We start from the raw sequence: 25,159 nt of genomic DNA, 5'->3' as shown, positions 1-25,159 counted from the left end.
ATTGTTCCCCTAACATAAACACTTTTTTCTATTTCTCATTCCCTAACAATTTTTAAACAAACGCAAACAAACGCACCCTAACTCTCTGCCGAATTTTTAATTTTGTATACGTATTTCAAAGCAAAGTTTTATATTTCTATGAAAAATGAATACATAAGCAATTTTCAGTTTTTTTATTTGAAGTTAGATTTACTTTTTCAAAGAATTTTTTTCCATCGTTTTTTAATAGTTGTTGATTTTTATTTTATTTTTTAAATTTTCTATCTTGTTACCATATAAATTCTAATTTGCTGATTTAATGGTTGCGTTTAAGATATCAATTATCCAAGTGAATTCGGAAGCCTTGTATATGGGTCACATCAGTCATATGGCATGAAAATGGATTTATATAAACTGGAATAACATGGTCCACACCCTTGTAACACATCAACATCCAGTTCAACCAATTTGTTTGTCACCACTAGTCCAAGTACACGAGTGCATACTCTCTCAAGGTCTATCTATATACTCTTAGGAATCATTTAAGTTAAAGTCATAAGTCTTTGTTTGTCACCACTAGTCCAAGTACACGAGTGCATACTCTCTCAAGGTCTAGGAATCATTTAATGGTCTGGTCTATGTACTAAATAAGTTGACAGAGAAAATCATTGGAATTTGAGCATATGATCAAGTTAGAAATCCCCGCGCATCTATCAACCGGGGCAACCATGGAGTGAGCCAGCCATGGAGTATTAGAGTGAATTTCGTTAAACCGTTGTTTATGACATTTGTTGAGCAATCAAGAGAGATTGGTTAAGTGGGTATTCATTGGGTTTGTATATATCCAATCCTATAACGTGCTGCTTGTATTAATATCAAGGATTGTATTAGTTATAATGTGAGTTAAGTCTTACTAAATATATGTAATTGAAGTTGCACACATTTATGAAGATTGGTCGAGACGTAAGGTTAAAAAATTCCTCATGATAAAAGCATGTGTTGAGTACCTAAATAAAAAAAGTACTAATCTTATAGAGATGACTAGACAGATTTTCTAATTCTTTCTTTATTAAGCAATGTTTCAAATAAAATATTCTTTCAGCCACGTTAGTTTGTGTTGCGAGTGAGGTAATCTGCGTTTAGCAAAAGAAAAAAAAAAAGTGAGGTCAATCTGTAGATCATCGCTCCCAAGAAACGTGCCCATTAAGCTCGTGGTCGCACGGGAAACCACGTGGAGCCTGTGGTGCCCGTGAGAACGCGAGGCCTAAGGAAGGAGAAAATATTCGGTACGTTTAATCCTCCAACGTGACAAATAAGAAGACACCTTAAATTGCGCCACGTGTCCAACATGGCCCACATTATCAACAAAATTTCCCCCCATTTTTCTCTCTCCTCTCTTTTCTCTCTCCCCCCTCTGCACGATTTCTCCCCACTTTTCTCTCTCCTCTCTCTTCTCTCTATCTCCGATCGCCCTTTTTTTTTTTGAGTGGATTTCTATGTGTTTCCAATCCGACCCATTTTAGGCTGCTTTTGTCTTCACCGGCACTAGGAATCGGGGGTTCTTGGAGAGATGTGGGTTCTCCACCTCGTCGTCGTCGGAGACTGCGAACCAGGGGGAGAACTCCGGGAATGCCGGGGGTGTTCAGATTGAACTCGCGGTGCCCCTGACTTTGCGCGTGAGTTGACCCACGCCCTCCATGACGCTCACCCTGTTGGCAGTCGAGGCGACGGCGGCTGAGGAGGCAGGAGCGGGGGCCTCATAGTGGTACCTCGTGCCCACCGAGAGCTTGGCCGGTAGGGGAGCTCTTGTGGCAGATCGAGCACTTGTGGACCTTCCCGGACATACCGGAGGAGGTGGTCGTCGCGGAGGTCGAGGTGGCCGGCTGTTCGTCCGCACCGGCGAAGAGAAAGTGTGTTGGTATAGAGGAGAGAGGAGAGAGAAAAGTGAGAAGAGTCGCCCGGGCGAGAGAGCGTGCAGAGGAGGGAGAAAGAAGAGAGAGGAGAGAGGAGAGAGGAGATCGAAAAGTGTGGGGGGAAATTTCCTGATAACGCGGGCCCACGCTGGACACGTGGCGCAATTCGAGATGCCTTCTTACTTGTCACGTTGGAGCTAAGACGTATCCACTTTTTTCCCCTAAGGAAGCCGCCACAAGGCCCACAGTTCACGGGCCTTTTCTATCCGCCTCCTGATTTTTCCTTCTCTTCGTTTCCCCTTTGCTTCATCGTTACACATCGTTTAAACACATTCAAGTCAATGGAAAAAGACAATCCATACGTACACGAATAACAAAATCCATGCGTACACGAATAACAACTACATTTTTTGCGAATTGATATTTGCCCTAGGGACAATAAGTAGAACTTCAAATCTACTCAATCACTATCACTTATCAAATTATAAAATTAGAAGCCTACGTGGTTGAATTTAGACTAAATGGAACGATCTTATTTTTTTACCCCATTACTTTAAACTTCAATGAAGTTCAATTCCTATGCGCCTTTTATTACCCCCTTCTTCAAGTTTGGGCGAGTTCTAAAAAAGGAAGAGAAAAAGAAATCAAGACTTATGACACGAGTCAAACTCCTCTTCTTAATTTTCTGTGCAAATATGCAGAGGATTATTTTCTTTTGGGCTCCCTGCAGTAAACTTTAGGGGAATGGGCCCGGCTCAATCCTTCACCATCTCCACCAAAAGATTTCTCCACATAAAACACAAACAAGAAAAGGCAAAAAAAATAAAATCTTGAAAACTGGCCAAGATACGAGCAGAAGAGGAGTAAGGTTTATTTATCTATTTCAACAATTCAATTCTTCGACCAAAAAAAAAAAAAAATTCAATTCGTTTCGGTTCAACATAAAGAAGCAGGACGGAAAGTCAGCCAGCATTGACCGTTTTGGTCCGATTCCCGAATGGAGCAGGGGACTGACGCTCGCCCAGCAGCCATTTTTGACGCACGCTTATGGACACGAGACAACCCCAAAATCGGGGTAAAAAGTCGAGTCGGATATTCACGCTTTTGCCACTCGGGCGCGTCACTCCCTCCTTAGTCCTTACCCAATCTCGATTAAAGACCAAAACCGACTCACGAGAAAAAAAAAAAAAAAGCAGCCCGTCCACGCGCGGGCCCCCCCGTCGCCGTCTGGAAAAATCCTATTTCCGCAACACGACGTTGCGTATCCGGCCAAATCTCACTCCCCACGCGCGCGCGTCATCCCCACCGCCCTTCTCCAACTCTCTCTATTTCTGTCTCCCTCTCTGGACTCGGCCATTTCCATCGCCAAGCCGGAGCTCAGTCGCGCCCGGAGCTCGCCGCTCTCGCACCTCCCAGGCCCCCTCCTCCTCCTCCATGACAACGCCAAAAGCCGGGTCCGTGTCCTCGCTTGGAATTCCCCAAAATGCCCTCGCACTTCCTCGCTAATCCCTCCCTCGCCCCCTCCTCCGACCGCGCCTCCTCCGACCTCCCCCTCGGCGACTCCATGGCCGCCGCCGCCGCCTCCTCGTCCTCGTCCTCGTCCTCATCCCCCTCGAGGTACCCCGAAATCTGGAACTACCTCTGGATCCCCCTCTTGATCTCCTTTTCCAAGGAGCTAGCCCTAGCCAAGGCGCAGCCGGGGATCCTCCTGCCGGGCCAGCTAGAGAATGAGGCGGCGGCGGCGGCGGCGGCGGCGGCGAGCGGCGGCGTCGTCCCGAGCTGCCCCGCGGCCGACCCCAAGCTCAACTTCCGGCCGGTGATCGGGATCCTCAGCCACCCCGGGGACGGCGCCTCCGGCAGGCTCAACAACGCGTCCAACGCCTCGTACATCGCTGCGTCGTACGTGAAGTTCGTCGAGTCCGCCGGCGCCAGGGTGATTCCGTTGATTTATAACGAGCCGCGGGAGGTTCTCCTTGAGGTAGAAACCCGTGGAATCGAAGTGTTTGTGGACTCTGGACCTTCGTAGCTCGCGTATAGTTGATTGAGCTTAATTACCTCGCCATCCTTGAAAATCGATCACCTCTTGCTCGTAAAATTGCAGACTAAAGCATAACACACTTCCTTTGCGACTCCGAGTAAAGCCATCCACGAAAGCACGGATCTAAATTCTATCTTTGCGAGGGTAGATTCACTATATTGTTATTGCTATGAAAAAATGATGTTTGGGGTGGATTAGCAGTATCATCTATGCCTAGCTCCGCGAGGATTGTTATGAAATAGAGGGAATTTAGCATTCTCCATTTCTTAATGGTTAAAAAGTGATCATGAGAGACAAATCGCGTTTCTTCATGGCGTGCAAGCAGCACGTGCATCCTCCCTCGCATGTGTGGATGAGTGGAGTTAATGCTTTATGTATCCTCTTTTGAGGAGTTTTACACGAGTGATGGGTATAATGTTTGGAGGAGTGTGGTTTCCTTCGAGTTGTGTTTGTACAGATTTTTAGGCGACCACCACTTTGTTTTTCATTGCTAGATGCTGATATTTGGTTGAAATGCAGAAGCTCAACATGGTTAATGGAGTGCTCTTTACTGGTGGGTGGGCTAAAACCGGATTGTATTATGAGACTGTGGAGGCAATTTTCAAGGTACTTTTATGATTAATACACCTAAATATTTCTAAGATGTTGTGTTTCTATTTATTTGTTGGAGGCAGAGCTTCATCAATCTTGTATTGACTGTTTTCATGCAATAAAATTTTCCTAAGAATAATGTGCTGTTCCTCATTCATAAAATTTAATTCCGTTGCTTCAAGACACACGAGCGTTTTCGGTGCCTTGGGAGAGAATAGTTTGTTTTTATATGCTTTCAATGAGTGTCCTGTACATTTTTGCTTTGCAATTTTTAGATGTACTCTTTGCCAATTGTTTGCAGAAAGTTTTGGCAAAGAATGATGCTGGTGACCACTTCCCATTGTATGCCATCTGCTTGGGCTTTGAACTATTGACAATGATAGTCAGCAAGGTAACTCCCTTGTCACCATTTTGAATTGTCCATCAATGCTTTCAGTCCTTCTAATGCAAGAGTCGCATTACATGGTCTGTTCTTTAAACCAAAAAAAAAAAAAAAAAAAAAAACATTTCTTTTCACCTTTTACCTTTTGTGAGGTATCGTGCCAGAAAAAAAACTTCTCTCTTCACATGGCTTCACTCAGCACACTTGACCGATCATCATCTGCATAAAGCTATGGCCTCTATTGGCACAAAACTTGAACGCATAAGTCGTTGCTGCGAGGTTGAGATTGCCATTGCTTTAACCTTGACGAGCATGGCGGTATTTCACATCCAACCTATTGTGTTGCAAATAATCCCTCGAGGTTTTAAGTTGCTTCATCCATGTCAAACGGATAAATTCTGAATGATTCACAGAAAGTGTAGTTCATAGTATAAAGAGGAAAGTGGAAAAGTCTCTTGATAATAATTTAGCAGTTCCCTAATGACAGGACAAAAGCATTCTTGAGGAATTTAATGCTGCAGATCAAGCATCCACTCTACAATTTATGAGAAACACAAACATTGAAGGAACAGTATTTCAAAGGTATGGTTCACCCTAGTAAGCTTTCACTGTCAACTTTTAAGTGCTAACGCATATGAAGACAGATAAAGCTGTATTCTTTTTTAATTGACAACAAGCAGGATATCTGTATGCTTCCAATTGGCTTCTTATACTCTTATGAGAAAATCAATTTGGATTTATGTACTTTAGTATATGATGCTGATTATGTAGCCGTGGGATAATATTTTGCTGGAAAGAGAAATGTGGATTACATCAAATTATTACGGGTGATTGTCCTGGTATACCAAAAGTGGTTATTGGGGTAGAAGATGCGTGGTTACTTTGTATAAGGCGTCTGTTGCTTGATATAGTCATGCATAATCAGCTACAGATGCAGTTCTAACTTCCATCTATCCACTGTTTTGCAGATTTCCGCCAGATTTGCTTAAAAAGTTGAGTACAGATTGCCTTGTCATGCAAAATCATCATGTGAGTTGTAAGACTTTAGTAGCCTGCTGGTTTTAATTGAGAATACTAAGTGGAATTTGTTTGATTCCCCCGTTTCCTCTTCCTTTTGTTTTCCCTCATGTACCTCTTTCTTCCAGCAGAGTGTTATTATCGCAGGGATTGCATTCTTATTTTGATATAAGCCATCTGTTACACATGACACACAACTGTTACTGCTAGAGGATGGTGTCTAGATAGACCAGTTAGATCCTGGAAAAGTTAAAAGAGGAGACAAAAGTCATGCAACTTTAATGTATTGTTTTGCTTGTTTTGTGGACTAACATCCTGTGAGTTTTTTATATGGGCCCAGTAGTTTTTTGATAGCTAAAAATGGCTAAAAAGGCTAATGATATGATTGTTTGCTTAGGTTTTTTATTATTTTTATTATTTTATTATTTTATTATTATTTTATATATACTGGCCCAGGATTTTTTTTCCCCGTTGCATGTTATGCTATATTTTTTATTTCACAAGCGTGATTGGGACCATTCTATTTTCATTAAGACTTAAATCTCAGTTATCTCACCTATTCTTGATATATGCGATCCTCTTTTCTAATCCAACTATTCATTTGTGTTGCAGTATGGCATATCGCCAGAAAGACTGATTCGGAGCACTGACTTAACGAATTTCTTTAAGGTCTTGACAACCAGCATGGATGGAGACAACAAGGTTGAATATAACCAACTACCTCTTATGTCATGTCTGAAGTGATATATTGCAGTGAAAAAGATATTTTATGTTACTGCTTATTTCAGTTATTTGTGAGAATAACATTAAGTTCTTTGAGGAACTCTATTACCAGGTCTATGTCTCCACAGTCCAAGCACACAGTTACCCTGTAACTGCTTTCCAATGGCATCCAGAGGTAATAGTTAGTTTCATGCTTTTCTTCTTGTTCAACACCAATCTCATTTGATTAGGAAAGGCACATTGCTTGATGTAGTGGCTTTCATACCGAACATCTCACTATTGGATGCATATTAAGCCTATTCAGCTAGATGATCCATCATAATATGCCAGATTTTAATTTGTTATCTGGCAAATATAATTAAGTTGGCCTTTTTTGTAGCTTGTTGCCATTCAAAATTCCTGATATAACTCTTCTACCAAGTTAGGTCAAAGGAACAATATTTTGCACAACAATTTGACTGCATGATGATAATGCTGTGTTGGTGCCAAATGGAACATGCACCTTCTATAGGGTTTTGACACTACCAAATGCAGCATCATGAGGAAGAAGCTACCCAAAAATCATGATAGTTGAATTTCCAAATGTAGAGATTTGGGCTCTCTTCTAGCAGGTTTTAGCTTTATCCAAGATGCTCCATATTAAATTCATTGCCTTCCTGCTGAGCACACGATCATGGGCTATGAATTCAATCTTTTCCTGTCTGCGTATTTAGAGGAAAATGACTTCTTCTTGCTATTGTAGATTCTAATACATATTGTTTGATACTAGTTTCCTGCAACGTCTCCTGATTTTTTTGCTGTTTGACTTCTCTTGTGAAGACCTTGTGGCACAATTTGCCTGAGTCTCGCAGAAATTGTTAGGCAAAATTTAGGAGACTGGGCAATTTGAGTTTAATATGTCCTCTAGGACATGATCTCTCTCTCTCTCTCTCTTAAGGCTTTGACTTAAACATGATTCATTTGCTTAAATATCTTAAATATCTTGGGGAGCTAAATCTGTGATTGTCCTTGGGATAATATTTTCCACCTTGGCTTTCTTGATATTGTGCAGAAAAATGCTTTCGAATGGGGTTTGTCCATGATACCACACTCAGATGATGCCATTCAAGTTACACAGCATGTAGCGAACTTCTTTGTTAGGTCAGAATTTGTTGAGTAATTTCATGCTGCAAAGCAAGTTGCGTTTTGAATTTCCATGTCAAAGTTCTTAAATATCATGCATCATACACAATTATGGTTACATGAACTGTGCTTGTGGTTAAGTGTTTGCTTTCCACTCAGATTGAAGGGAAAACACTTCTAATTCGAACTTTTCATCCTATAGTGAGGCTAGGAAGTCCACGAACCGGGCGTCTGCTCGAAAAGTGCTTGACAATCTGATATATAATTACAGTCCCACGTATTGTGGGAAAGCAGGGTAAGCCCTGATGCTATCAATTCAATGCATTTCTTCATCAGTTTTGCATATGAATTTTGTGATTTAATGACTGTAGTGTTAAATTTGTATGACTATAGGAAGGGATATGACGAGGTTTATATCTTCACGTGACTGCGAAGCCCTCATTTTTCATGGGCGTCAAGTCTCCTATGCTGAAGAAGGCGCTGTACTGAATTGCTCAAATGAGATCATGAGATGTATGGACATTATTATTTTAATGGCAAGTGCTGAACATTGTCCTAGTTATCTGAACTCGAACTATGCATATGATTTGTACCTTGTAAACTAATCGATGACTTGATGAGTCAATCAATGGACGAGCTAGGGTCATCTCTCTGCTAGTAGTTCCTTTGATTGATCGGAAGATGCCTCAGATCGAGTATTGTTTTGTTGTCATATATGTGTGCTGAAAGCATGGAAAACACAATGATAAAGATTTCTTTTCCCTAATTCCCCAATTAACTGCATATTCCCGCACTGTAAAGTCCTACTTAAAATGGAAAAAAAAGGAAGCTATTTAAGGCCCTAATGAACCTGGAATTTTAGATGACAAGATTATCCGTTCAGCTCGGAGAAGAATCTTAATTCTTTAGGACTCATTTGATTTGCGACTATTATTTATGCCAAAAGTTAGTAGAAGAATTAATTGTTTTTTGGATAAGTTTTGATGGACAACGTAATCATCCGATCAAAAGGGGCAAAAGGGGATCATCAATATTTGAACAAAATAGAAGATTGCTTCATTTTTTTCAGCTACGTAATCTATGGATTAAACTCTGTCGTAGTTCTTTGCCCAGTTCTGCAATATTTATAGCCATGATCCTGATCCCCATAGCATCCATTGCCGCTCACTGCTTGGCTCCGAAGGACCGCAGCGACTTAGGGCTCTCGCTCCGACCGAGCGAACCGCAGATTCTACGGTCCGGATGATGTTCTCTACACTGAAACGACGGTTCCGATCAGCGCGAGCTTGAAGGAGGAGATGGATGGGCACCGCCGGCCGATGACGATCGCACGGTCTCCGTCGCTGCCGCGTTGATGGATGGGTAGGGGGTGAGCGGTATACCTGTGGCTCCGGCGGGGGGGGGGGGAGGCGGTGGTTGGATGGGGGAGATATTATGTGAAGGGCGTTTCGCTCGGGTCACGCGCCCGTCACGCGGAACTTCGTCACCGGCGCACTGCCGACCGGGGGGACCGGTTTGCTTCGTTTGCTTTATCTTGTCAGGGGAAGTAGTTTCCATATTTGAAGGCTGGTCGAGTGATCGTACGAGTTTTCTTTTCCGTGTAAAATCGACAGGGTGAAAGCAAGATATAACTCTGACAACAAAAAAAGAAAAAAAAGAAGAAGCAAGATAAACTGTATTTTCTTTTCTTTTTGATCATTTAACCGGTTGTTATTTATTACGTCACAGGTCCGTGGCCCGCTTTTATGTCGAAAAGAAATTTATTCATAATATCATCAACAAATCATATACAATGCGTTTGTGGATATTTTGCAGAAATGACTTTACGTTTGGACAAAGTTCTTTGACTCGAGCTATCTAAAAAAATTAATTTTTTGACTAGAGATGCATTAAGGCGACGGTAAAGTTGTGTGACCCAAGTGATGGTCATAGGTTATATTTGAACTTATCCGAGCCCTTTTGTTAATACCCTCGTCTGCCAATTGAATTTGTTTTGGTTGTAAGGGTGAGCGTAAAACTAAAGTTTAGATGATTTAGTTAGGATAAAAAAATTCATTAAAAACTTGAAGTGACATTTTTTGATACGTTAAAAAGTTGTCAGCTTGCCACAAGTGCTTTGAGCTTTTTAACTATTTTCAAAACTCAATTTGCACCAAAATGCCTAGAGATCGTATTACCAAACACTAGAGGTGGCAAATAGATAAGTTAGGTTGAATTTGAGCGGGTCACAAGTTCACATTAACCCATCTATTTGCTAAACAGTTTAAAAAGGCACATATTCAACTCAAACCCACCCATATATCTCAGCCAAAAAAAATAGAGTAAATGCTAAACAAATCTCCAAAAATGAATAAGATATAAGTGTAGTCCTAAATCTTGTCGCGAAAGTGCAATTAAATTTTTAAAACTTACAAAAATTACAATCAAATCCTAAAATCTTGTCAAATTGGTGCAATCGATTCCTTCCGTTAACTTTGTTTAATCTAACTAATGAAAAATACCAATGTGACTTTTTTTCTCTCTCTCTTACACGGTGCTAATGTAGGTAGGACATGAAGGATGAATCTAAAACGACGTTATTTTGGTCTAGATAAGACTTTAGACCCATTAAAAACCTACATTTTGTTAGACTTTATTACTCAAAATCACATTACCCGTTCATCAAAATTTAGTTAAATAATATATGACTCAATCCATAACATATGGGTTTATGAATGGAGTTTCTACCCATTTCGACACATCTACCAAACACCAAAACTTTAGTTTGCGGACCTTTGAAGGGCCGAATATCTATAAAAATGCTGTGATAAACACAACCTTACTTGAATTAAGCTATAGGAGTGATCGGCAATGACTCTAAAGACTGGTATATGCCAATGTTTTCCTTTTTCAACAGGGGGATGTTGATTAGCCCACTCCGACCTCGTCAATGTTTTGAAGTGGGATACGCTCATGTAATCGAAATTAGCACAATTACACAAATATGTAAACGTGTTGCTTCGATAAAAATATGGATAGAAATAGTACGGCGAGGACCTCATCAATGCAAATTAAAGTCTCTAAAGAAGAGCAATGTTCGAATGGAGACATCAAACGTACTCGAAATTAAAGAACGAGCATTCCTAAATCATTGTAAGAACCTTGTCTAACTCTACATAGCAAAGCACAAAATCCTCGAGTTTTCAATTGTCATCTATGATCCGGAGATTGCAATTCTTGGCTGCTTCTTCCTCCATATGCTTATCGTTATCGCACCGACGGACGCCCACATCATTGCTCGAACGCCGAGGAAGACCCGTCTTTCTTATTAGCATCTCCACTTTTTATTCCGGCGTCCCCACCGATTTCGTTGTGCTGCGGAGGGTCTCCGCTGCGAATCCGCGGCTTCCGAGGGGAACTGTGCGGTTTTTTTTTTTTTTTTGACAAAATTCAATCAAAAAGTTGGAGTTAATTTGTGTATGTTAATGTAAAATAAGTATACATCACAAACCGAGGAGATGAAACATGCACACTTATTCAAGGAAAAAAAGGGAAATACATGTCACTAATTTTTATTTCGGCGTCGTCACCGATTCCGTTGTGCTGTGGAGGGTCCCCGGTGTTGATTGGCGGTTTTTGAGGTATACTATGTGGTCTTCTGAAAAATCAAAAGAATGGAATTAATTTATCCATATTAATGTAAGTTATATTCAAGAAAGAGCCGAAAATAACGTTGTAAACTGAGATTATAGAACATATATGTTGTAATTATGATTATAATTATGGTTAATGGATCAACGAAAGCCAATAAATTAAGATATGTTTTTTTTTCTGTTCACGTATCTATTTTTGGATTCATGAATTACCTATACTTTTATGTTCACGTATCTATTGAATTTATGAATTTCTTAGATTCATGTATCGTTTAATTCATGTATTTATTGAGTTCATTAATCTCTTGAATTCACGTATCTTTGGATACATGAATCTCTTGGATTCACGTATCTCTTTATTCATGAATCTCATGGATACACGCGTCTATTTAATTCATGTATCTCTTTAGTACATGAACTAAAAATCTCTATATATATAGATAGGAACATAGAGGGGTTTTGGTTTTTGGTTTTGGTTTTTCTGAATCCATTCCAAAAAGACTTTGATATACTTTTCTTCTCTTCTGTTTGATATACTTTTCTACTCTTCTGTTTTTCCTGAGTGTGCTGATTCAATTGAACGGTTCGACTGAGTCCTGTTTGCTAATCCAAACAGGTTCGAGGTGTTGTATCTTGGGAGGCATAGTTCGTGAATCTGCGGAGCATCTTTGATAGGAACTAATCGCCTTAAGGGGATTCGGTTATCCGTACCTCATCTCCAATTTTATGTTATTTTTCAATGATATCTTATTTTATTCTTCTCCGAGAGTTGTAAGTTTACATAAAAAGAAGGATATTATATAGCCGTTATCGTCTTCTTTATATTGATGTTCTGATTATAACAAATAGTGTGCTTTCTCTAGATATTAATTTCCAACAATATATGCTTATTCAAGGAAACGGGGGAATACATGTCATTGATTTTTATTCCAGCATTGCCACCAATTTGATTGTGTTGTGGAGGGTCTCCAGTCCTAATTCGTGGTTTCTGAGGTGAACTGTATGGTCTTCTAAAAAATAAAAAAAAAATAGAATAGTTTGTCATATTAATATAAGTTTACACTCAAGCTATAGCTGAAAAACGACATTACAAATTGAGAATACGTAATATATATACTATCCAAGGGAAAAGGAGAATACATGTCACTAAATTTTATTCCGGCACCATCACCAATTCGATTGTGTTGTGGAGAATGCCCCGTCTTGATTGGTGGCTTTTGAGGTGAGCTCTATATTTTTCTGAAAAGACAAGTTGTTACGGCCAATACGAAAACTATAATGAAGATAAAACAGAGGACAATAAAGAGCACAAATTCATGCGAAAACCTTTGTGAGGAAAATCATGGGGAGAGAAAGAAGCAAATTTCATCATGGAAATTCAAAAATTACAAAAATTGGCTAATTTTTTTTTGTCACTCTTTAAACCTTATTAACTTGAGAAAAAAAATAATATTTATATTGCTCCATATGGCGAGGTGCAGCCCAAGCCATAGCCCAACACTAAACCTCCATTAGGGTTGCCACATGTATTATTCATATACCAAAACTCAATTCGAGTTGAAGACTCGAAACAGAATTCAACACATACTGAGCATAATAAGAGTTTGAGGTTGCCCGGAAATTAGGAGAAAGCATGCTAATCATGTTGTGGATTTAATGGTTAACGCATCCAAAGCGAATTTCACGTAATCATTCGCTCACAAATTATTATAAATTCAGAAACCATGCACGCTTATCCAAGAAAAACAAAAGGGAAATACACATTTGAACGAGTCATCAGCTCCATACCTTAAGTCGGAGGCACCAGATTTAGCAAGTCCCAAGTTCGATTCAAGGCAAGAGCAGAAGAGGAAAATATTAGTTGAACCGAAACTTGCGAGCGTTAATCACGGAGGAAAACACTTACTTGATCAGGAGTTGGCACACGTGGGGCATGGCTGTCTGGAACAACGTCGGCCTTCGCACGATTCGACCAAGCAGCGCCATGTGTCCGGCAGAAATCCGATGTGGTTAGCTAGCGCGAGACTTATTCAGCAGGAGCGGCGTTCACAATCGCGACCCTCAGCAGTCGATCGAGAATGGAGAAGAACTGTGTCCGAGCTCAAAGATGGTGCATTCATAGGCACCGATTGTTCGAACGATTCAGTGAACGAAAAGATTTGGTTTCCTTTATTGTCAAACTGTTGAGGGTCAACTTAAAAGTTGAATGATTTACAAAGAGTTTACATTTCAATGATGAATGGATTTTATTTCCTCATGATAAATACTAAGATGTGTTTCAGACGTTTATGGATATATAGATGACAAAGGATTATCTTGATTTACTAATGGGAATAATTACAATAATCTTTTGCTTTCGTGTGAATTAGTTTTGATTTTTCCTTTATGGTAATTTGGGTTATTGTCGTGTGGGGGCAGGGCGGGGGTGGAACAATGAGTAATTTCAAGATTTTAAAAGCAAATCGCCATTTTGATAGTTGTGCCTGATTATGGGACAAAATTGTGTGGTACGGTATATGACGTATCATTACTGTTTTCAGAGAAAACAGTAACCTAGTAAAGCTTGAATGAAATTTGGAAGAGCAATTGATCATATTTACAATGAATTGACTGCCATCATCTTTCAGGGAACCCTATCACCACTTGGACATCTTGCACCCATCTGGCATCGCAAGGACATCTGCGGGAACCATGTTACACCCCTCAAGCATATGAAAGAACCCATTTACCCTTCCAGGCATATCACACCCATGGTGTTGCGAGGACATCTGGGGAATTGTCACACCCTTAATCCTCCGAGGGAACTATCTTACACCCCTCAACTACAACCCGGTGCATCGCCATCCCAGGAATCAACAGCATTTTCAAATCACACACTCATCCCATGGTGCAACAATTTAATAATTGAATTTAACATACCATCCATTGTGCTAATGCATAGAAATTGGATCAACTTTAACATCAACAATCTTTCGATGATTTGTAAGCTAGAAAAATAGTGTAAAACAATCAGTTGGCAATACCAGCCAAAAGACAAGTTAAGAAAGGATTTATTCAAAATCCAAAGTAAACTCGCCTGCCTTTAGAAATCAATGGCATTTGTCAAGTGAATCAACTTGAAAAATCATGAAACTTTAACATGATGTGGTCAAGACTCTCAAGAACATTTTTCATGAAGATATCAAAATCCAGTTTAGCTTGTACAACTCTCAATATTTCAAATAAGTCGGGTGAAAACATGGTCGAATTTCTGAACTAAAACAAATCCAAAAATAGGCATTTTGCATGTTTAAATGAGTTCCAAAAATGATGGAAAAAAATTGCACATTATAGTTTAAGATGTGGTCTAAAAATTTTCTTGCTTAACATTTTTCCAAATCTTTTTTTGAAAATTTCGTTGAAAATAAAAACCAAGTAAAGGTCAGTAAAAATCCGAGAAAACTGTTTCAAACCCTCTTTAGTTTTTTAAATATATTTTGAACATACGAAGTCCAAAAAAATCCGAAATTAAAGTATGTTATAGAACAAAGTATAATGAGAAACTTTTTTTGAAGAATCCCTCACAAAACTCATACCACAAAAAACTAGTATAAAATTGGAAAAAGTACAGTCTATAGTAAACCGAAACAAAAATAGCAGTATCCTCGGATTTGTCCTTGACTTGTGCCATTTAAGCTCAAAGCAGCATAAATCTCAACATTCAGTACTTCAGCAACTTAGTAAACTCAATAAACCATCATTTCAACAATGCTTGTGATGTACGTTTGCTGAAATTGCCGACTAACACGACTATGTACGAAATCAACCAAGATGACTAAAATCTGAGGAATCAACCTCCGCGCATGGCAATCAACCTACGTAACATAAAAGGAAGGCAATTTAGGATGCGTTTAGTAACGTTTACGTTTAAAAATTGTTCTAGGAAACAGAAATAGAAAAAAGTGTTTGCATTCCAAGGAACAATTTTTGAACAAAAACGCGTTTAGTAAATGCTCCAAAAAATATAAAAAGAATAGAAACATGTTTAGTAAATTTGTATAATTTTTTTTTATTTCTTTTAATTTTTAAATATTTTTATTTTATTTTTATATTTTCTTATTTATTTATTATTTATTATTTATTATTTATTCTTTTTTTCTTCTTTTGGCCGGTCCGCCTCATCCATGGCCGGCGGCCTCGCCCAGCCACGGCGAGACTCGCCGGCCCCCGACGAGGCCGAGCATCGTCGTAGCTGGGCGAGGGTCGTGATAATTATACTTCCCTATAATAGATGCAAATCAAGCAATCATGACATAATTAGTTTTTTTTTTTTTTTTATGCATCTTGAGTAATTTTTCATATAGAAAAAACAAAGAAGTAAATTTAAATGCAATTTCGTAATTCTAGTCAATGATTTGGGAACACCGGGTGGTTTTTTTTATGGAATCAATTTTCGGAAATTTTGAACGCAAATAAAATTTCTCTGTTTTTTTTTTTTTTTTTTTTTTTTTTTTTTTTTTGTTTGGTGCTCTTTTTTTTGTGGGGTGGGGTTGGGGGGTGATTTACATAATCCAACGATAGTCTGTGCTCGTTTGAAAACGAACGGTGCAGATGTGCCGAGCACGACAATCGATACCTATATTGTGGTTTCTTCCTCCTCTCTACCTTCCCTCTTCCTTATTTCCTCTCGCCGTATCCCACCTCTCCAAATTTCCATGCGAACGAGATCGAGATCGAGATCGAGATCGAGGGAGAAGAACTCGAGCGGGCAGTTGAAGCCGGGCCATGGGAGTTTTGCTGTAACCGGAGTCGAGGGCGTGTGATCAGGGGCTGAAGGAACATATCGACGCCAGAGATTAGCAACTGGACTGGAACTTCAGTCCTCCTCATTGTACGTTGTCTTTTGCCCTCGTTATGCAATTGCATGCCTGTCTGAATTTTCTGTTGCAACTCGTGACGCTCTATTATAGGATTTTTCTACTCAAATTTCCAGATCTTCTATATCTGTAAGAAACATAAGACACTTAAATTGTTTAATCGGCCAAATTTGGAACAGAAAATAAGCAATAATCATGTCTGGTCTTGTTTCTGGAGCTTTTTCCCGGAAGGCGTTCTCTATCAAATAAGATAATTAATGTTCCCGTTGAGCAAAGAGCGAAGATTTTTATTGGTTTATCAACGCCAAGTTACATAATTGGCTTGACTGATGGCTTCCACTTCAATCGTTCTCAACTCCAACTGGGGTTGAAAGCCTTTGGTCAAGCCAAGCCATACTAGATGCGGGCAAACTGGATAGTTTACCGTCCATCGTTACAATTGATTGGCGTAAAATAGAAATCAAGCAAATTGAAGAACTTGAGGGTGCAGCTTAGCCGGGGCCATGAAATAATGTTGAGAGAGAATCTTAGATGTAGCAGCAAATTATGTGATGTTAGGAGTTTGGAAACTTCCAAATAATCAAATTGGACAATTACGTTGGGTTTTGGTGAGCTTGACTCAAAATTTCACTTTTCATGCTCACTTCACCAAATCTTTTATTCTTACAAATCTCCAATTCCCCGTCCCATTTTTCGTTATGAATCTATTATTTCACATATAGGTTCATATAGGCTGAAATTTTGAGTTGGTAGAACAATTTGCTGCATCCGAGTCATTCACAGAAAAACTAAGCCAGGCTTGTGTATAAGAAGCAAACGACAGAGCAATAGTTTTTAATCTGAAGAGCAAAATTTGAGCATTGTTTCCTGTCTTTTCAAAAGAAGTTCACAGGGTCTTGCTTGTTGGTACCCAGTCACTTGAAACATATCTGTTCACTCTTCTGTGGGTTACAGGCGAAATGCCGAGTGCAGCATTTAAATTATGGGAGCTTGTTGAGTTTCTGCCTAATAAATTGTTGTTGATTTGTCTGACATGCCTTGCCCACTGAATAACCCAATGCAGAGGATTTGTCTAACATGCCACGCCCACTGAATGCAGAAGAGGAAGAACCCCATACGGAGGTTCCCCAAGGTATGTGCATCTCCCCATTCCCCTTTTGTAAAAGCTCGTGCAGGATGCTTAAGAGTCAGTCATTGATAATTAATAGATTTTTGAAAATGGACAGAACAGTGCTCCTAAGTGTGACATTTAAATTTTGAAAAGCAATGGCTCTCTCTATCCCCTTAGATCACCTGCATAAAGAGCATCCGTTTTTAAGACAGAAGCAAAATATAGTTCTCAATCTGAAGAGCACAGTTTGAAAACTGTGCCCACTGAATGCCAAAGAGGGAGAACGCAATATGGAGGTTCCACATGGCATGCATGCATCTCTAATTCCACTTTTCATGCTCACTTCACCAAATCTTTTATCCTTACAAATCTCCAATTCCCGTCCCATTTTTTCGTTATGAATCTATGATTTCACATATAGGTTTATATAGGCTGAAATTTTGAGTTGGTAGAACAATTTGCTGCATCCGAGTCATTCACAGAAAAACTAAGCCGGGCTTGTGTATAAGAAGCAAACGACAGAGCAATAGTTTTTAATCTGAAGAGCAAAATTTGAGCATTGTTTCCTGTCTTTTCAAAAGAAGTTCCCAGGGTCTTGCTTGTTGGTACCCAGTCACTTGAAACATATCTGTTCACTCTTCTGTGGGTTACAGGTGAAATGCCGAGTGCGGCATTTAAATTATGGGAGCTTGTTGAGTTTCTGCCTAATAATTTGTTGTTGATTTGTCTGACATGCCATGCCCACTGAATAACCCAATGCAGAGGATTTGTCTAACATGCCATGCCCACTGAATGCAGAAGAGGAAGAACCCGATACGGAGGTTCCCCAAGGTATGTGCATCTCCCAATTCCCCTTTTGTAAAAGCTTGTGCAGGATGCTTAATTTGTCTTCTAATCTTCACCTAATAATAGGGGTATAGGCAGGACCTCAGATTTCTGATAGTTATAGAAAAACACAAAATAAACATGAACTAATAGGAAGAGAGGAGCTTAAGAGTCGGTCATTGACGATTAATAGATCTTTGAAAATGGACAGAACAATACTCCCTAGTGTGAAATTTAAATTTTGAAAAGCAATGGCTCTCTATCCCCTCAGATCACCTACATAAAGAGCATTTGCTTTTTTAAAACAGAAGCAAATTGTGGTTTTCAATCTGAAGAGCACAGTTTGAAATCTGTCTCCCATGTATGTTATATAAGAAAGCCTCCATCTGTTTACCCTTTCGTGGGATGCAGGGAAATGCCGAGAGCATTGGATCCACTTTCAGTTGTTGAGGTTCTGCCTAATAACAAGCGGAAGTCTAACTTCTGCGAGAATGAGTATGTTGGAGACACGAAGAGGATCAAGGCGCAGTTTGCTGGGGTAGGATCAGAAGCACCAGAGGTGCTGAAGGGTGAAAGAGCAGTGGAATCGAGCAAGAGACAAGGCAATGATGAAGGTTCATCCAACCTCACACAGAGTTTGCATCAGCCCTTGACTGTGGGCAGTGAAGTTGCTCGGTGTAAGACTTCATTTGTTGCCATGCCGTACCTGAGCTATGGTGCAGGTTCGTCAGCCTTTCTTCCATCGGCTGAGATGAATTTTCCCAATCAGTCTGGTTCTGCTTTAACCAACATACCACGCCCGCTGAATGCCAAAGAGGGAGAACTCAATACAGAGGTTCCACATGGTATGTGTGCATCTCTAAATTTCATCTCTAAATTTGGCATATGTTGAAGTTTGTGCAGGCTGCCTTATTTGTCTTCTAATCTTCACCTAAGAAAAGTGATAGAGGTATAGAGAAACTGAAAATGGTCAGGAATTAATAGGAAAAGGGAGTTTTAGAGTCGGTCATTGATAATCACTAGATCTTTGAAAACGAAAAGACAAATGTTTTGAAGTGTGGCATTCAAATCTTGAAAAGCCATGGCTCTCCCTGTCCCCTCCGATCTTCTACATGAGCATTGGCTTATATGGTTAAATTATTTATCAAAGATAATTCCCATGACTTTTAATTTTAAATCAATTCTTTCTACTGAAGAGCTCATGATATGGAGTCGGCAGTATTTCACTATCGTGACATCAATGGCTACAATACATATTAATTATTGTATCGAATGTTGCATGTAATATTTTTGTTCAAAAAAGTGAATACAAAGTTACAATTTTTTATTTGCATGAGTGTAACATACCTATAAAATATATCTAAGGAGTACCCAACAGTGAATTTTCACTTATAATTGTGTTTAGGTGCGAGAACGCATCTTGGACTGGCTAAGAGTCAACGAGGTACCCGTGGGCTTGCCGACGCGAATATGACGTCTCTCAAAAGAAAGCTGGAAGAACTCATCAGCAGTCGCCGAGCGGACATGAACGAGCTGAAGTCGAAGTGGACGAGGACAGAAGAAGAATATGGGAGTGTGGTTCAGGCAATCAGAGAAGGAATATCTTTTCCACCGGAGAAAGTAGCAGAGGTGGAAGGGCTGTGCAAAGAAGTCGAACAGATTCTTTTAGTTCCAGGAAGATTTCGGCAAGAGGCGACGGTTAGATGTCGCAAAACATCTCCCTCGGTGACAATAGAAGAATTAGTAGGCAAAGAAACTCTGCAGAAGGTGGATGAGATTGTTTGCTTTATAATGCAGAGCAAGGATTTCGTAATTGGTGTTTATGGTATGGGCGGAGTGGGCAAGACGGCCATTTTGAGGAATGTCTATAATAGACTCCTTGAGTATCGTGCATTGGATGTATTCTGGGTTGATGTACCTCAGGATTTTAGTGTTTATGCGCTACAAGAAGCGATTGCCAATGCAGTCGGACTAGACAATCTTTCAAATGAGAAGGACTTGAAAAGAAGGGCGGGCCTATTGTGTGGACATCTGAAGGTGAAGAAGAGACCCATCCTTATTTTAGATGGCCTTTGGATGCACTTTGAAGTTAAGGATGTGGGTATTCCGGTTGGAATGGGCAGACTACGGTTGGTAGTGACAACTCGATCACTAGATGTGTGTCGTATGATGCTCTGTCAAAAGCAAATGAAGATAGAACTTCTCAAGGAGGAAGATTCTTGGAGGTTATTTTCAAGGACGTATGGCTTTGCGGGAGAACTATCTGGGGAAGTTGGACAAATTGCAAGGTCTCTTCTTAATAGGTGTTCTGGTCTGCCACTTGGGATCATTGAGATTGCAACTCGCATGAGAGGAGCGAAAGAGCATGATTGGAGATGCATGTTGCAAAATTTAGAAGACCTAAGGCTGGAGCTTGACGTGTTCAAGAGACTGCAGCTCAGTTACTTGAACTTGGGTAATGAACAAGTGCAACAGTGTTTCCTGCATTTAATCCTTTGTTTTGGAGATTTCCTTTCAGCAGATGGCAGAAAGTTTTACATAGAGTCTTTGATAGATGAGGGTTTGTTAGGTGGAATTGCCACCTGAATAGACTGTACGAACGGGGTAACGAAATATTGGGTAAAATAGAAGGGGCTGGCCTGTTGGATTTTGAAGAAGGGGATCGGTGTCTACACCCATTGACAAGGGACATGGCATTGCATATGGTGCCGAGCACAACTCACATGTTTAAGGCCATTATGGGTTTGAGAGAAATACCGGAGGACGTATTCTGGACCGATCGTCTAGAGAAAGTCTTTTACATGGCAACAAAATAGAAGAAATCCCATACGGCATATCGCCAAATTGCCCTAAACTGACGAGGCTGTCTTTGCATAGCAATTCCACCTTGGCAGTCATCCATGGATCTTTCTTTGGACATCTAAAGGGGCTGACTGTTCTAGATCTCAGCTGCACCGGAATCACGGAATTACCGGACTCCATCTCTGAGTTGGAGAGCTTGGAAGCACTGTTACTGCAAGGTTGTTCCTCATTGCGTTTTATTCCTTATGTAGGAAAGTTGCGATCCCTAAGAAAGTTGGACCTCACTGAGTGTAGAAGTCTTGGAGAAGTGCCAGAGGGCATGGAGATGTTGGCAAACCTGAGGTGCCTCGCCCTACTTCTTGCAGAGATCCAGACATTACCGGAGGGAGTGTTGGGGAAGCTGGTGAACTTGCAATATCTCTCGATTAATGAGCTAAGGGTGGGAGAAGAGGTAAAATTACTGGAGGTGGAGGAACTTTATTGTTCTGTTTCCGATGTGGAAACATTCAATGCATGCGTGGGGTGTCTTGAGCGAAATGGATCCGCATGCTACAGGCTCATGATGGGTGAACGAAGCGGTGAGGTCCTTTGGTGTGGGATTGACACTGAGAGGTTGTTACTCATTGATAGTTGCGACCGTATCGCCGGGAGTGTAGATGGAACAAGTGGTGATGGCTGCGTTCTGCTTCCGGAAAGTGTGCAATCATTGGTATTGTCCCGGTGTCATAAAATGAAGAGAGTGATGGAATGGGAGTGGCTGACTGCTCACCTTCCAAATCTGGAGGAGATTGTAACCATTAGTTGTGAGAACTTAGAGGAGATAATACATGGGCCATTGCCAAGTGAAGCCACTTGTCGCCTTAGACATCTTGAAGTAAATGGATGCAACAACATGAAGAGGGTGCTGCTGACGCAAGACATGGTGCTCCATCTCCTTTCCTCGAAGATATAGTAGTCCAAGACAGCAAGGGCATAGAGTTGATAATGGGCACTGTTGCCAAAATGACGTACTTCTCCTTCCCGAAGTTAATGAACCTGGTTCTACATAAACTTCCGGAACTGAAGAGTGTATGTGATGGGATCATGAGATGCAATTCCCTCCAGAGGGTTTCTATAGACAATTGTCCAAAACTGAAGAGGATTCCTCTGCAGCTGCCCCTGCTTGACAATGGGCTGCCTTCTCCTCCCCCTTCTCTTCAAGAGATTCGGATAAATCGGCAGATGTGGGAGTCGCTGAGTGGGATCATCCCCTTGCCCGTTCTTCACTTGAACACTTCATCAAGTTTCTTGGTAAGTAACCCACAAATTTTACTTATTTTATCCTTTCTATCTCCCTTGGTGGTCCCTTGTAAGGATCTGTTCTCCCGCAGTATGGGAAATTCATTTTTTTTCCAAAACTTTTATAGCAAGTGTTATACCGCATAACTGCTTTGAAACTAGCAATTAGGCCTGTGCTACACACTGATAATTGAATTCTATTACTGCTTGAAAGTGCAGCAGAGTAGCCATGTTATTATTAGACCTTAGCAATGTTAAAAAGTTATTTTAAAAAAAAAAAAAGATCTCCCTTAACTTTGAATGAATAACAATGGCAATTGTCCTTGCTCTCTCCGTTTTTTTTTTTATTTTTTTTTTATTTTTGGGCCAAGGCACTCGTATATTTAGAAGATGTTTCTCACGCCGATTTTTAAAAGAAAGCCATTCTGAGTATACGAAATTGTGCATATGCTGATATGGAAATCCCTCTTTCATAAATGATCAGTTTTTGTGGTCACAAAATGATCACGACATGGAGATAACAAATGATTAGTGGCTGCAGAGTTTCTCATACGAAAAAATTGAAATTTATCATGACATCCTTGTTGGGAAGATGCTAAAGCCTAGTAAAAGTAAAATTTGATTGGGAAGTTCTACTTTATTGGTTGGGATGGTTTAAGAGAGCATGTTATATGCTTTGTACCTTTTCTTTTTGTTGTCTTTTCTGTTTTACCTCATCCAGTACTTCTATTTTCAATTTCAAGTCTTCTGTTGCTTTTTAAATTGATCACTATTCTTCATGAATACTTTTGATGGACTTTGTATTTTCGATTGCATATTTGAACTTTTGAATTCCTTTCTTTTAAATTTGATTAAGTTCGGTTGGCCGGAGGAGTCTCTAATTTCTTTAGTTTGTTTATGTTCTCTCTTTAATTCGATTAGGTTTTATCATTCAAAGAAGTCTCTAATGCCTTCAAATTGTTTTTGGAATAGAAAAAGAAATGAGGGGTTAGCTATATCTGGAACCTCGTGAAATCTATGAGGGCTGATCTTTTGGAAGCGCAAATATTGGACAGAAATAAGATTGACTTAGGTGTCAAGAAGCGAATTGGCCAGTTCAAGTTTTTCTAAGCTCTCTCAAAATGCACCACGATCTGTATATAGATTTCTCATGCATAGTCATGCGGTATGCAATGATATTGGGTATGAGTACGAGAAAGGTCCTGGGGGATCAATTGCTCGCCAACTATAGAAAAACCCCTCTCCCTCTCCCTTTCTCAACTGCTTTTAGGTCCTTTGGACCCACTTTGCGAGCTACTAACAAAAGAATATTTCTGGTTCCAGACTGATGAAAGCGATGGAGGATCCTTTTGAGTATGAATTGTCTTCTGATGGCAGTGGACATCAACCTCAACGCCATTGCTACATCAATGTGCTCGATTTATGTTTAAAGTACCTCTGAACTTTGTGATGACATATGGTTAATTCATGCCTTATTTTATAATCTATGATAACTACGTCAGGTTTCTGGAGTCTTGGGTTTGTATTATCCCTTATTTCTACCTCGTGAAACATTTCTCTGTCCATCCCCCCCCCCAACTGACTCTTTAAAGAATTGATGTGGATATGAATTTGATTGTCTACTACTTTAAAGTATAATCTACTGTGGGAGGTGCTCTTGGTTTGGAGCAGATTAGTGGCTATTTCACTTGACGCGCTTTAATGGCATCCGCAATGTTGACCATCTTAGAAATCATGTGAGCAGCCAGCTTGTGACTAATGCTCTCGAGAAGGTTTTCATGCAGAAACCCATTCTCGTCCTCTGGTTTTAGCAGGGAAATCCTAGCACTTAAATTCAGAACACATAGGAAGACGCCTGACGATATGAACTAAACACAGGGACGTCTTGGCACGATGAGGTTTGTACCTGTCTCTGGCTGAGGAAAATATCTAATGGACCCTTATAAGTTTATGGACAGATGGTATCTACAGCAAATGTTTGATCAAAAGACTTGACGTTTCCGAGCGTCCCCCTAGACCGGGCTTCAGTCAGTTGAGTCTTGAATATTTAGTGCTAACCATTGGTGCGATCTCCCCATGTGCGTATCTCCTGCGTGTGCAACGAAGGCAGAAGCAGACTGAGTCCCGCAGAATGATAACTATTAAAAGTTCTCATTTCTTCTGTTATTGTGGCTGTGGTGAACACCGTGGTAACGGGGCATTAGCTTGTGGAATGAGAGCATAGGGCATGGTAAATTGATTTTGTTTCCTAGACATAATTTGTATGCGTGACTTTCATGCTTGAGACAAAAAGGGGTGGAGCTAAATTGACCAACAGATCTTCCGGAGGATGAGCTCCTACTTTGTCATTGAAAAGGTAAGATTGTCTTGGGATTGCATGATTTCCCTATATCCACAAGGAGTCGATACTTAAAAGTCATTCACAAGGACCTGAAAATAAGCAATGCACTTTTTGAGCGCTATTCTAGATCTTAAATTTTCAGGCTTAGGTTGGCAATAAGAAAGTTGCAGAAAGGACAAGTACAAATAAGGATACCTAGAAAGTCTGTAGCTTGTTTTGTAGAGGCCCACTGGCCTACTTTTGGACAGTTTAGAGACATGATTGTTCGATAGTGGCTTAGCCACCAACACATGCCTTCGATGATTTAGAGTAAAGTCTTATGAATGTGGATTGCTTTTGGTAGACAATAGTAAAAGGAATATAGGAGATTTAATCAAAATGTCATCACCATTTTGGATATTCAAGGAGCAGAATATAATAGTAATGTTGTATGTCGGTTTCTTTGATTTCGTTAAACTCAGGGCATTTATTCGCAAGCTATAGCTTCTGCTGCTGATATTGAGCTGAAGGGGACGGTATTAAATGTGAATATAGAAGACAGAATAGTTG

At 40.1% G+C, this 25,159-nt stretch overlaps 2 protein-coding genes and 1 long non-coding RNA gene across 3 annotated transcripts; all 3 read left to right on the top strand.

The window, feature by feature from the left end:
• Window positions 1–3,188: 3,188 nt before the first annotated feature.
• On the top strand, window positions 3,189–8,447 carry LOC104448560 (gamma-glutamyl hydrolase 2). Its single transcript, XM_010062418.3, has 10 exons — window positions 3,189–3,870; window positions 4,450–4,536; window positions 4,823–4,912; window positions 5,391–5,485; window positions 5,872–5,932; window positions 6,533–6,622; window positions 6,756–6,818; window positions 7,695–7,783; window positions 7,968–8,060; window positions 8,159–8,447. The coding sequence occupies exons 1-10, from the start codon at window positions 3,376–3,378 to the stop codon at window positions 8,190–8,192; spliced, it is 1,197 nt and encodes a 398-aa protein (XP_010060720.2). The 5' UTR covers window positions 3,189–3,375; the 3' UTR covers window positions 8,193–8,447.
• A 7,575-nt stretch (window positions 8,448–16,022) lies between these two features.
• Window positions 16,023–18,578, top strand: LOC120294862. The gene is made up of 3 exons (XR_005552214.1): window positions 16,023–16,267; window positions 17,317–17,385; window positions 18,127–18,578. It is a non-coding gene; the product is annotated as an uncharacterized LOC120294862 (long non-coding RNA).
• Window positions 18,579–18,604: 26 nt separating this feature from the next.
• LOC104448458 (probable disease resistance protein At4g27220) lies at window positions 18,605–23,832 on the top strand. Its single transcript, XM_039315654.1, has 3 exons — window positions 18,605–19,034; window positions 19,595–22,281; window positions 23,593–23,832. The coding sequence occupies exons 1-2, from the start codon at window positions 18,605–18,607 to the stop codon at window positions 20,773–20,775; spliced, it is 1,611 nt and encodes a 536-aa protein (XP_039171588.1). The 3' UTR covers window positions 20,776–22,281; window positions 23,593–23,832.
• The last annotated feature ends 1,327 nt before the right edge of the window (window positions 23,833–25,159 follow it).

The sequence above is a fragment of the Eucalyptus grandis genome, chromosome 6, assembly GCF_016545825.1.
Source record: "Eucalyptus grandis isolate ANBG69807.140 chromosome 6, ASM1654582v1, whole genome shotgun sequence".
NCBI lineage: Eukaryota > Viridiplantae > Streptophyta > Magnoliopsida > Myrtales > Myrtaceae > Eucalyptus > Eucalyptus grandis.
The sequence above is the reverse complement of the archived record's forward strand: the minus strand, read 5'-3'. Positions and strand labels throughout refer to the sequence as shown.

Excerpts from the sequence above, each read along its gene's own strand:
- LOC104448560 (XM_010062418.3), top strand. The coding sequence starts at position 3,376 with ATGCCCTCGCACTTCCTCGCTAATCCCTCCCTCGCCCCCTCCTCCGAC. Across the intron at positions 6,819-7,694 it reads CTTTCCAATGGCATCCAGAG|AAAAATGCTTTCGAATGGGG; the intron begins GTAATAGTTAGT and ends GATATTGTGCAG. Across the intron at positions 8,061-8,158 it reads ACGTATTGTGGGAAAGCAGG|GAAGGGATATGACGAGGTTT; the intron begins GTAAGCCCTGAT and ends GTATGACTATAG.
- LOC104448458 (XM_039315654.1), top strand. The coding sequence starts at position 18,605 with ATGCCGAGAGCATTGGATCCACTTTCAGTTGTTGAGGTTCTGCCTAAT. Across the intron at positions 19,035-19,594 it reads CAATACAGAGGTTCCACATG|GTGCGAGAACGCATCTTGGA; the intron begins GTATGTGTGCAT and ends AATTGTGTTTAG.